The sequence below is a fragment of the Nematostella vectensis genome, chromosome 12 (genome assembly GCF_932526225.1).
Source record: "Nematostella vectensis chromosome 12, jaNemVect1.1, whole genome shotgun sequence".
Lineage (NCBI taxonomy): Eukaryota > Metazoa > Cnidaria > Anthozoa > Actiniaria > Edwardsiidae > Nematostella > Nematostella vectensis.
Window position 1 is genome coordinate 11,504,851 of NC_064045.1, and position 12,044 is coordinate 11,516,894.

A 12,044-nucleotide genomic window follows, 5' to 3' on the forward strand; every position below is an offset into this window, starting at 1 on the left:
TGTTAAGTGTTTTTTAACATAAATTTAGAAGCAAAAGCAGCAAGTTAACTGTCAGATTTTTTGACCGAACGTAACTGGATATGACATTTAAATTGCCGTGTATTGAGTTACCCGGATGCGTTAATAAACACTGTCTGGTGCAATATGTTAGATATTATAGACGAGGAAAAACACATAACGTATCTGCGCCACTTCTTAAAACAACATTAATACAATAAAATACAACAGGTATTAAACTTAGTTTAATTGGAATTTCAGCTATTCTTCATCCAACCACTGATCTGGATGTTAGATCTTAATAGAATGTCTAATCCTTACATTACTCATGCATTTCTACTATTATCTGTCATCTTATCCCTGTTATACCCATCCTTCTCGTACCTGGTGGCCCAGAGGGCCTTCACACCACTTTTCTACCTAAGTCGCTTTTACCCGCCTCTCCTCCCATTTCCTCCGCCACGCCTTGTCCCCTCCTCAACCTTTTCACATGAAGAAAAACGTTGTCGTTTTAGGGGTCTGGTACCGTGCAATTTTAGTTTCTTTTCAGAGGCTTTCTCCGTTGACTAAAGATGGTCACAGTAACTGTTTTTCTCTTTTTCATACAATTCATAAAGTTTGCGAAGCACCTGCGGTACGGCAGCCTTAAAAATGACAAGAATCGTGCAGGTTTTCCAAATAAGGAATATATAAGTTTCATTATATGGAAGTGACCGCGTCTGGGAAAAACGACAAGTTTTGGCTAAATTTTCTTGATATGCCAAGTTTTTTTTTGGCTAAAGTTTTTTTCCTTTCCTTTTCCCTCGGGTGCCCATGTAAAGGCTACATTACAAAGACACTCTCCGTCTCGGCTCTCATTTTCCATCTTAACAATTTAACTATGATTGTTATATTCTCATACACTAAACAGTCTAAACCAAACACCTTTTTTTCCTTTTAGGGATTGAACATTAGGAAAGACAGTCTCAGTGAGAGCATTTCTAGGAAAAAAATTCCTGTTGCGCGAGTTGAGACAAAACTAATGGTAGAATCTTTAGGATACTTTACACCAACATTGCACAAGCGGAACCCTCGAAATGCTCCTAGAAAATATATACGATTGAGTGTGCTAAGATTAAAAATTGATAATATTGATATTCAAAAAAGCCAATAAACCAAAAGCTAGCTGTCACATAAATCATAGTACTAAAAGTAACGAGATGTAAGGGAAAATAGGATCGAGATTAAACTGGTCAATAAAAAAGAAATTGAGTTATAAGAAGAAACAGTATAGCGGTATCATTAAATAGCCGATAATTAGTAGTTGTTATTCATTCCCTTGCAAAATCGAACAAATAAGGCTGTCTATACTTGTTTTTTTATTTCCTTGCAAAATCGATTAACTTGCTTTTTCATATTTTCAGATGGTTTTCTTATCATTTTTTAACGACAGACTTGTCAAGCCGTCACATTAAAATCGGTTTAACCCTTTCCAATAAACATGAGTGAAAGATTAAAATAACTTCTGGATTATCTAAATAGCAGATTCCATTTCAATATTATTTTCCTGGTCAATATGAATTATTTTTTCTCCTCCGAAATTCACTCTTGGTTTTCGTCTTGGTAGAAGTCCTGGTTCAGCAACAAGTTTTGTTTTTGCCCCAAGCTCGTCAAAACGCCTCCATGCCGTTGCCCTCACTTCGACGTTTTCTAAGCTCTTTCCAAAAACACGATCTTTGAATAATAGATTGCTCTCAAGATTTCGCGGATGCAAAATGCCCTGTTTTTGATCGTATCTCTTCGTCTGCGGCCGGCATCTAGACTTGAAATTATTGTTACTGAAGAGGGACTTTTTGTTGACTTTTTTTATGTGGCGTTTTGGGGTTTTGCGCGCAGGGCAGAATTTTCTCCAGTTGCAATGACAAAAACGGAACAAATCCTTGCAATATCGCGAATGAAGAAACACAAAAATGAATGGATTGATGGCAGAATTAGAGTACATGAGAATGTTTGAGAATACCAGCAGTGTTGAGAAATGAGGATTTGCCCCTCCATCCCCATAGTCATGCCAAATCCACATGATATGATTGGGCGCCATGCAGAGCGCGAACGCGACTACAAGTGCAATGAAGATCTTTACAATGCGCATATTTCGATGAGATCGTCTTTTCGCAAGCGGCTTCTTCCCATGACCGCTAGCCTCACCGATCGCTTTACGAACTCGTTGAATATCTTTATAAAGTTTTGCGCTGATCGCGACGTAGTTAGACCCGATTACGATCAGCGGGAATAAGTAGAGAACCACGAACACTGAAAGGGTGAAAGCCTTCGGGTACATAGCGTCGGGCCAGCGTTCAATACACTGTGAGCTATTTGTATTGAGCGCCAGCACATCGATATATGGGCCGACAAGTGAGATGCTAAAGACCCAGAGTAAGGCAATAATTAGTAGCACCCGCCGGCTTTTTATTCGAGGCTTAAAAGGGCGAATAATTGCCCGTCTTCGCTCAAGACTCATGCAGAGTAATGTGTACACAGCGACGGAGATGAGCATCGTCTGCAACGGATAGACAATCTTACACAGGAACGAGCCAAAAGGCCATTTAGCGGACAAAATCTCTACAAAATCGAAAGGTACACTGATGATACACGTGGCCAGATCTGTAGCTGCCAGGTTCATGATGAAATAATCTATGATTCGTAACCTCGACCTGTTGTACACAGCCAAACATATCACTGAGTTGCCGATCAGACCAAGCGCTATGATAACGGGGAAGCAGAGAAGCTGGATAACGTTGAGACTTGCCTCTGTTTCCTCAACCGCTGTGGTATTGGTATCGTTCCAAATAGGCGCGCTAGAGGGAGCTGTTTTATTCCAGTCCATCGCAACCCCCGACAATAAATCGCTATTATTCCCTCATTCGAAATCGATCTTCTGAAGTCAACTCGATCATCTTTGAAGTTCTTCCCCGACTCCTACCCAGATGGCAAATCTGTTTACGTTCAATAATATTTCATGAATACTTGTTAAACAATATCAATGATCCGCTACGAGTCGCTTTGGCTCCTTTGATTGCGCGCTACTTAAATACTGATTCGGAAGTTTTTTTTTCTTGCGGAACACCAATCATCACGCGGCTTTGACCGCACTTCTAATCCTACATAGCCTATTATACAAAACGCGCTGCATACGTAAACTTCTGACAGCTACCGGCAAAACATGATATATCTAAGAACTCTCAATATAGTTACATTATGCACATTTGTTATGAGTTGGTCATACATCTACTTCAGGAGCTATTTTAATGGCATAGCTACATCAGCTGAGAAAATGACGGCGGTAATTTTCCATGGAGAATAACAGGTTTTTGTGAAAAAATTCCTTTCTATTCCATATGATTAATATTCTGCGTGGTTTCGACACCTCTTTTGAGGGTACACAACCACGCATTTAATACTTCCACACACAAAGCTATCAACACCAAATATAAGCAGTGGGTTTTGGCAATTATAGGGAAGAATTGAGTGTTCAATGTTTTATGAAAACACCGGGTTTTACAAACCCTTAGCTCAAAGCGCCGACAAATAATCTTTATACTGTATAGCTTAGCATTTCTGTTTTTCTATTTTTCTCGAATGAAAACACCGCAGGAGAAACCACTTTGATTAAAAGAACTATAGCTCCGGTCTGAGTGATTATAATCAGGAAAACTAAAAGTTCATTATCTGTTGCTAAGAGCTATTATACCAAACATTTTTTCTATTTTTATTTGTTTACTGATACTACAGTTCTTGTCGAATAACTTGATTGCTTTTCTATGAAGTTAAACCACCCAGTGGATAACTTTGGGCTTACAATGTTAGAAAGAACCCCAAGGGGTGTTGCGCCCATGTGGTCTCAATCAATGTTCGCTAGAGCTATCGAAATATTTGCTGAGCTACTTGTACAGTCGACAGTTTGTCCTTGTACAAACAATGAAAGGGTCTCTTCGAGACAGACCTTTTGGCTTCCAAGCTGGTAAAGTAGACGAGTTAAATCTACAGTAGTTTATAGATTACCAGTTAAAGTCAGGAAACACTATAATAAGAAGTAAAATAAGATTTATGAGCAGCCTCCCTTAACTTGGAAAATACCCGAAGTTAAAAGCTCTACGCTATCATGACACCTTAACCCAGGGAAATGAGCCATAAGTGGTGTTGAATTTACCATCGCTTATGCTAACGAAAATAGCAGTGCGCTACCTGAATATAGTATCGCTTATGCTAACGTAATAGAAATGAGCTGTCTGAATATACCATCGCTTATGCTAACGAAATAGAAGCCAGCTATCTGAATTTACCATCGCTTATGCTAACGAAATAGAAGTAATATGCTATCTGAACCAAACCATCGCTTATGCTGACTATTACAATACCTTAACCTCAAAAAGACAAAATAAAGGATACCTCAGAAAAAGTGGCCTGTCATCAAAGGGGATTTACTTTTTGCTTTCATATTTTTTGTTCGTGACTATGCAAAAAAATTTTTTTCGAAAAAAAACACCGCAGTTTGAGGTGTATTCCGAATCCATAGACATATTTATCAACTTTATCTGAAAGATATGCCCGAAACTTTCGTATTCTATTTTCGGTATTGATACCTTAATACAGAGAAATTGAAATATATGCAAAAGGGGATTTTACTGCAAATACCAAAACACGTTTAATCTGATAGAATTTTATTATGCCATTCACTTACACATTATGAAGTGTATTGAAATATATGCCAAATTTGAAGGAAATACCAAAAAAGTTTATCCTGGAAAAATTTTATTATACCATTTTAATATTACAGTACCTCATATTTCTTTTGATTTTATTTCATTTTTATTTTCAGAACCCGGCCAATTTAGTATCTTGCATGTTTAAAGGGGATATGTTTTTTTAATGTGTGATCAAAATGAGTGTTTATCCAGGGAAGTGCTTAAGTAGCTTCAAAGACATGTTTTATACTCATTATTACGACAACATCATGATCTCGGAGTGAGGAGATGAAACCATAGGTTGCTTTGAAAGTAGATGAAAATCTTATTCCGAACGCACCTCTATCGAAAATAGGGTTCAAACTGGCGGCATTGTTTAATACCGCAATATCCTTACTCTACACGATGACCCAGTTATTTAAGATAAATGAGTATCAAAATCGTTAAATTGCTAACGAAGTAGATATTAATGAACCCTGGCCAAAATTTTAATTATTTACCATGCAACTGAAGCCCAGTTTAGACGCCGTTCTTTTCATGTACCGTTCCAAATGCAAATAAATGCACATTAACGAAGTCAATTGTTTCATTTTCATTTGCATTCATTTATATTTGGAACGACACGTAATTAGAACGGCGTCTACACTAGGCCTGAGCTTCCATTCGTTCAGTGTGGAGAAGTCTTGATTTCGTCTTTAAGATTGGAGGAAATTAGTAAACATGACAATTATAAGTTATTCTCGTTTTTTACGGTTGTTGCATTGGCGAAATAGAAGCCTTATAGTGCTACTGTGTCACAAACACAAAGTTTAAAAAAGAAAGTTAACCAATCAGCATGCGAGAACCACAGTTGATTGACACCAAGAACATAACTAGGTGGATTCCGCTGAAGTCTGATGTGCAGCTCCTGTCAATCAGATAGTAAGCTCGCATTCTCATTGGTTCATTTGGTGACCATCATCAGGTTACCACGGTAGCGCACGTCGCATTGTAATATTTACGATAGCGGACTCCACGCGCTCAATAAGAAATCTAGAGTGTGCAAAGTTGTCCTTCCATCGAAGTTGTAAGGTTCCTATTAGTACATCTAGATCTATCTAAGGATAAGGTATAACGCAAAATACAATATCGCAACCATTAAGTATTTTATGTAGTATTCGCAATGTATTGGCAATGCCTCGTTAAGTGATTACCAGATTTCTTGGTGGAATCACTTAGCGCTTCTAGCATAGTGTTAAGTATTGCTTCCTGTGCGTAAATTCGTACGTGACACAAACACGCAAAAGGAGTACTCCACTTTTTTGATTAGATGTCACGAGTTTTAGTTAGGCCACGCCTTTTCACAGTCGTAATAACATTACCAAAAATACCCTCCTGTTTGTTTATTATTAGTTTTGTTTTCAGACTTTTTCGAGTTTGGTCCTAATATTAGTCTGCTAAGCAGCCGCTCTAAGGTGTGCATGACACTAAAAGCGGTTGCTTAGTAGACTGCCAACGTGGCGACCAGGTGGCCTGTGTATCACGCGATATTTTTCAAACGTCAGAGAAAGGCCTGGAGCGGGTTATGCTATTGACTGTGACGTCACATGAAGACGTCACAGACATGAAAAAGTCTAGGAAACTAGCCTGGAGGACCATCTTCATTTTTTCTATTTGCCCATCGGCTGAAATAATAATACCTTGTGGCTGTTTTTAATTAAAATTGTTAAAAACATTCGTGCTCGTGTTCGTGTTCAAATCATTATCGTGCGTGCCATTTGCGCTTTTAATTTTATTTTCGGAAACTTCATACGTTCGTCAATTCGGTGGCGTGTACCCGAAGGTCCAACAAATTCATGTCAAAGGGACACGGAAATAGTGAAATGCTAAGCTATATTTCCAGCCGTAGAAGTAAGTGAATTAATACCAAAAAAATAAGGTACAGCTTACAGTAAAAAAAATAAAAATGTTGGTACCGTGCCCGCGAAAAATAAAATACGCCCCACGCGAATAGATGCTCTAAGAAGCAACAAGAATGCTAATTTTTTTTACAACGCCCCCTATGTAAAATAAACAAGGTTCATCTTAAAAAAAAAAAACATTCACGCTTGAAGACTAGAACCCGGACTGAATCAATACTATTTGTCTGAAAGCATCTAGTTTTTTTTTTCTTTCGTTGAAATTATCCGGTGGAAATGCTTTGAGCGACTCTGGAATCTTTAAACGGCGCCTTTATTGATCATAACGTCGTGTCTAAAGTATCAGGCCCGTAACCAGGGGGAGGGGGGGGGGGAGCCGGACCCCCCCACCCGGCTTGAAAGTCCGCTCAGAGCAAACAAAAAAAAAACGTTTGGCTGGAGATATACCGTGCATATCAATATGTCTTTAAAATAACTATAAAAATCTTTTTATAATAATTATCTTTATTATTATCGCTATATGTTAAAAAGTACCCTATTAAAAATATTTTAAATACAAGATTGATTGCCTAATGTTATATGGCGAGGAGAGGGGTATACCGGAAATTTGGTCCTCTGAAATGGAAAAACGAACCACCCCGCTCAAAGTCCTGGCAACGGGCCTGAGTGTGCTATGTGGTGTACGTGAGTGGTGCTGAGAAGGTGCTTGAAGAAAGCTCTGTCCTCTGCGCTATTATTATCTTTCCAATTCATACAACTTACAAAGCCCCTGCGGTGATGAAACCTTGAAGATGACAGTGAACTTGCAGATATTCTAAATACGGAACTGATTAAGTGATAATATATGAATCTATGATTAATTGAGTATGGAATTGACCGCGTTCCTCAATTTTTGGCTAGACTTTTTTTTTAATACAGTCCTGAGGGTAGCCGCTTAGAGGTACCACTGTGTCTAAATTTTGGAAACATGCCCGCGACACCCCTACAACTAGAGTCGTAGAGTGTAAATCAGCCTACAACTCCGCTCCGAAGCCCGCAAAGATGTCGTAGAGTGTAAATCAGCCTTCAACTCCGCTACGATGCCCGCAAAGATGTCGTAGTGTATAATTCAGGGCTAAGACATAGGCAGGTCGCATACAATTAAATCGTGCTGTGTAAATCGGCCTTTAGAGCCAATCTTGTGTTACACATTTGTTTGAGAGTCTAAAGTCCTAGCAATGATCTAAGACTAACATCTGGGGTATCTTGAATGGAAGGGTTTTTGAACCATGGATCAATGCGCACCGCGTCAGAATCCTCGTCCCAATCTCCTCTCATTTTAGCAAGTTCAGAGGCATTCCTACCAGAAACCTCTCCGCATCGTTGAACGCTTTCGTGATCAGGGCACGTGATTTCTAGCACGTGACAAGCAAGTCCGAACGCGCGCGCCAACTTCCGGTACAGTGAGTATTGGTAAACATGTGGGTGACAGTCGTCTAAAGCGACGTACTGCGCATGCCCAGTGATAGCCTCAAGGAAACGTGTTCTGCAGAACGCTTCAGCGATATTCAAATCTGACTTATCTACTTTATTGTTCCCGGCTCTGTGAAACAGCTGCTTTGGGCTGCACACTACCAGACCGTTGGGCTCCCTCGCCTCGATGCAGTGATCCAATAGAAAGCTCTTCCCACATCCGGGAATACCGCGCATGATGATGACAGCGCGGGAACTTGAGCCTGCGATTTCTGATAACAGCTCAAGCGCTCGCTCCGCATTGGCGCCATCTCTTTCGTCTAGGTAACGCAATAACGTCTCTGTTCTATGATCAGTGATTTTGTTCTCGTTGGCTAGCCTTTCAAGGTAACTTTGTATTTTGTTGGATAGTTTGGGTAATATATTAAAAATTTTGTTTTCCAGTGAATAAACGCGTTTATGAGTTCCATTTTCCTTTTCAACCCTTGAAAATAACCCTAATGAATCTATGCATTGGCTGCCGAACAGGGTATCCCGGTAAGTCTTCGCGAAATAGGAAAACAATTCACTGCATTTCTCATGCGAAGTCATTATCTTCGAGGCTCGACAAACAGTCAAATGAGGCTGAAATTCATCCCTATTGGCTTCAACCTGCACCCCTGCTTTAAGAAACTCCAGCCTTAACATCTTGACCAGCTGCCTCAGCTCCTTTGAGTTTTCAACACCGATGTAAAGGATACGGTCCCTGAATGATCCGACCGCTTTAAACTTGAGGTTGTAAGAAGATGGAGTTATGCTCGTCAGGGCGTGTCGAAGGCCCTTGAGGACCTCTGTGGCTAGAGCGACTTGTTGGGGGGAGGGGAGGGTCAGCATTAGTAGTGTCAGGTGAAGGTGTTGGGGCTGAGTCATACTAAGAAGAGGGTCCTGTTTCACAACTTCACACTGGAACTAAAATAGGAAAAAAAAGTAAAGTAGGATCTAAAGACGTTTATGAAATGTGCTTGAAAAAATGCCCATTAAAGAGAAAACTTTCTATCTTAAACGGATATTGTGCAAGTCTGAATTTCTTTGCAGTACTAGTTTTTTTTATAATAGCGTTGCACCCACCAGATTTAAACATGAGAAAGAAAGTGTTGTTTGAATGTTACTTTACAAACCATAATATTTAAAGTCTATATCAGATTTTGAAATGTCCTTTACACTATCCTTAAAGTGTCCTAAAAAATTGACCAATCAGAATGCAGATCATATTACGCCTGCCAGGAAAATACTCACCTCCTGGATGTGGTTCACTATTTCTGGATCACAGACTTTAACAGCAAGAAAATAATTTGGTCCACTGGTTTTCCCTGTCTTTGAATTTCTCACTTGTGACTCAGCTTCATCATTTCTTTCTAATTCTTCAAGGAGAAACATCTCACTCTTTTCCTCAGACTGATTCCCATTAACACCATTATCAGCACTAGGGTCCTCTTTTAAAACATCCAAAATAGTAGTCCCACTGCCAGTTGAACCAAACACATCATCAATCCTCTCCCTCTTGTCCCAAACGATATTTCCTCTATACTTGAAGTACTGAATCCTATGCTTAGGTATGGCTAAAACATTGTAGTCTACAGATGCCAGATCCTCCCAACTGAACTCTGTAAATGGCCGCTCCATGACACCTATAAATCTATCCAAGTATCCGACACAAAAATCATCTTTATTGAGCTGCTTATCCCACAGGATCCTTGAGATGACATCTGTTGCTGTTTTCATAGGAGCTTTCTTACTCCCCTTGGACTCATGTTTAACATCTTTAGCTTCTTCCTTGTGTTTTTCAGGCTTAATTTCCACAACAACAGCAGTTGTGGTGCTAGGTTGTGTGGAGCCTGTTATGTGCTTATTAAAACACTGTTCACCGTACCTGCATTGTCCCAGTAGAAAAAATTTACAAGCTGCTTGCTCTTCCATTTTATTATCTGGATTTTCTTTGTTCTTAGAAAATTCTAACCTGTGGTTGTATGCCCATTGCTTTGCTTCTTCAATCAAGTTGTGTATCATCACTTCCCCTTTCAGACTCACAGCACGTTTTGTAAGAACTTCTTCAAGTTCTATGATATTTTTGCCATTCTGTCGCACTGTTATAGTTGGTGGATTGTCAGGGTAACTATCTGTTGATATAAGCACAAAATCAGGGTTCAAAGAATGACCAGGGAAGAATGGGCAGTCCAAGAATTGGAACAAAGATGATTAATAAACCAATCGCATTATTTAACACATTTCCATGAATTCAGTAAAAGTAAATGAAGAGATCCAAGTTTTTTTTTTGCTAGCAGAACTGCTAATTTCCATTCAATTTCCATTTAGTAGAAGTATGAAGAGATGCAAGGTATATTTTTGTTAGCAGAACTGACAATTTCCATTCACCGTGTGCACAGTCAATGTATGAGTTTTTATCCCCCCCCCCCAAAAAAAAAAACCTATACCTTTATTATGAGAGAGTAATCGAGTATTATAAAGTGTCTAGAAATTAAGCACTAAATAAACTATCGATCACAAACTTTCTTACCATGTATGTTAAACTCAACCACCCCGTGGATGTTCTCGAGGTTAATTTGATAGATTACACTCGAATCAGCTACTGCCAACAGGAGAAAATCACCCTCATAGATGGCCAACAATACATCCAACTCTTGCGATTTCTCGACATCATTAGCGCAATAACCCGCCATATTGACCTCGTTGAAAATGTCTGCCGCAAATGTTTACAAAAAGTTTAGGTCGATAAAGCGATCTGAATGAAGCACAAAGCTAGGCATATTTATCCTGGGGTTTTGTGGTGCAATTAATCATCATGTTAGTCAGGCGTTACTTGCGTTGCCAAGTGGTGCAATCACACAGACATCCCGTCAAGTTACGTTGAATCTAAAAATAGCGTTGTATGATCAGTGCTGAATAACGTATGCGCATGCGCCTGCTCTGGCGAAGACAAGTACAATCGTAGTGTTGAATCGTTCGAGAAAAGGTACGAAAGGCTGGCTTCAGTCGCTGATTTGACTAACTGTACAGCATTAAAACCATACTGTACAATAGATGACATATTTGTGTGATAATGAGGGAGTCATAAAGAAAATTATAGCCTTAGGTTTGGTCTAGTTTTCTTAGAATTCGCCAAAATGTGACAGTTCGCCGGTAAAAAGCCGCCATTTCAAAACAAAAAGGCTGGTTTAACCGCGCGGTACTGGAACTAGTCTTGCGTTTTGCTGGCGCACTGTATAGGAAGCGTTAAATTGTGCAGAGTCGACAGACTTAATTTTCTTTTTCTTCCTATTCTTCTTTTTCATCTTCTAACAAACGATAATATAGAAAATCTGGCAAAGACCTGGAAGCACTCGCCATTGATTGCTTTGTATGAGCGCATAATATTATGGGCTTTCTGTGGTATAATACTTACACAGGGCCCCCAAGAGCCAGAGAGTGGGTTACAAACGCTGCAGGTATCAAGTAGACAGTACTGACTGTAATATGCACTTACGTATCAGACTAAAAAACGCGTACATTACAGACCTTGAAATAGATAGTTTAGACACAAATTAAATGTGATAAGCAGTTCGCACTGTACGGATCAGACGGAAAGCGAGCCTAATACAGACACTTTTGGATAAAAGTGCAATTAGACGTCTAAAACAGGTGTGATAAACAGTGCGCATATTTATAAACCTCGCACACTGGGCGCGGTATATGCGCAGGCCCGTACCCAGGACTTTTCTTGGGAGGGGGGGTGCGACATACGAAAAAGTAGACCTTATTTTCCGGGGGGGAGGGGAGGGGGGATGGAGGGGTTGAGTTTTCCGACTAAAATCTTACGATCCCCGAATGAAAAAAAACAGGGATTTTTAATGCCATACGGGAATTTCTTTTAGGATTTTGCTACAAAGTTTGACATTGATTTATGATATACCAGAGTGATCTAGAATGCGTTTTTTTGTTT

At 39.6% G+C, this 12,044-nt stretch overlaps 2 protein-coding genes across 2 annotated transcripts; both read right to left on the bottom strand.

Moving 5' to 3' along the window:
- Window positions 1-793: 793 nt before the first annotated feature.
- On the bottom strand, window positions 794-5,767 carry LOC5520668 (galanin receptor type 1). Its single transcript, XM_032365721.2, has one exon. The coding sequence runs from the start codon at window positions 2,858-2,860 to the stop codon at window positions 1,511-1,513; it is 1,350 nt and encodes a 449-aa protein (XP_032221612.2). The 5' UTR covers window positions 2,861-5,767; the 3' UTR covers window positions 794-1,510.
- Window positions 5,768-7,505: 1,738 nt separating this feature from the next.
- On the bottom strand, window positions 7,506-10,949 carry LOC5520568. The gene is made up of 3 exons (XM_001640344.3): window positions 10,623-10,949; window positions 9,344-10,224; window positions 7,506-9,016 (listed from the first exon to the last, which is right to left on the bottom strand). The coding sequence occupies exons 1-3, from the start codon at window positions 10,783-10,785 to the stop codon at window positions 7,820-7,822; spliced, it is 2,241 nt and encodes a 746-aa protein (XP_001640394.3). The 5' UTR covers window positions 10,786-10,949; the 3' UTR covers window positions 7,506-7,819.
- Between the last annotated feature and the right edge of the window lie 1,095 nt (window positions 10,950-12,044).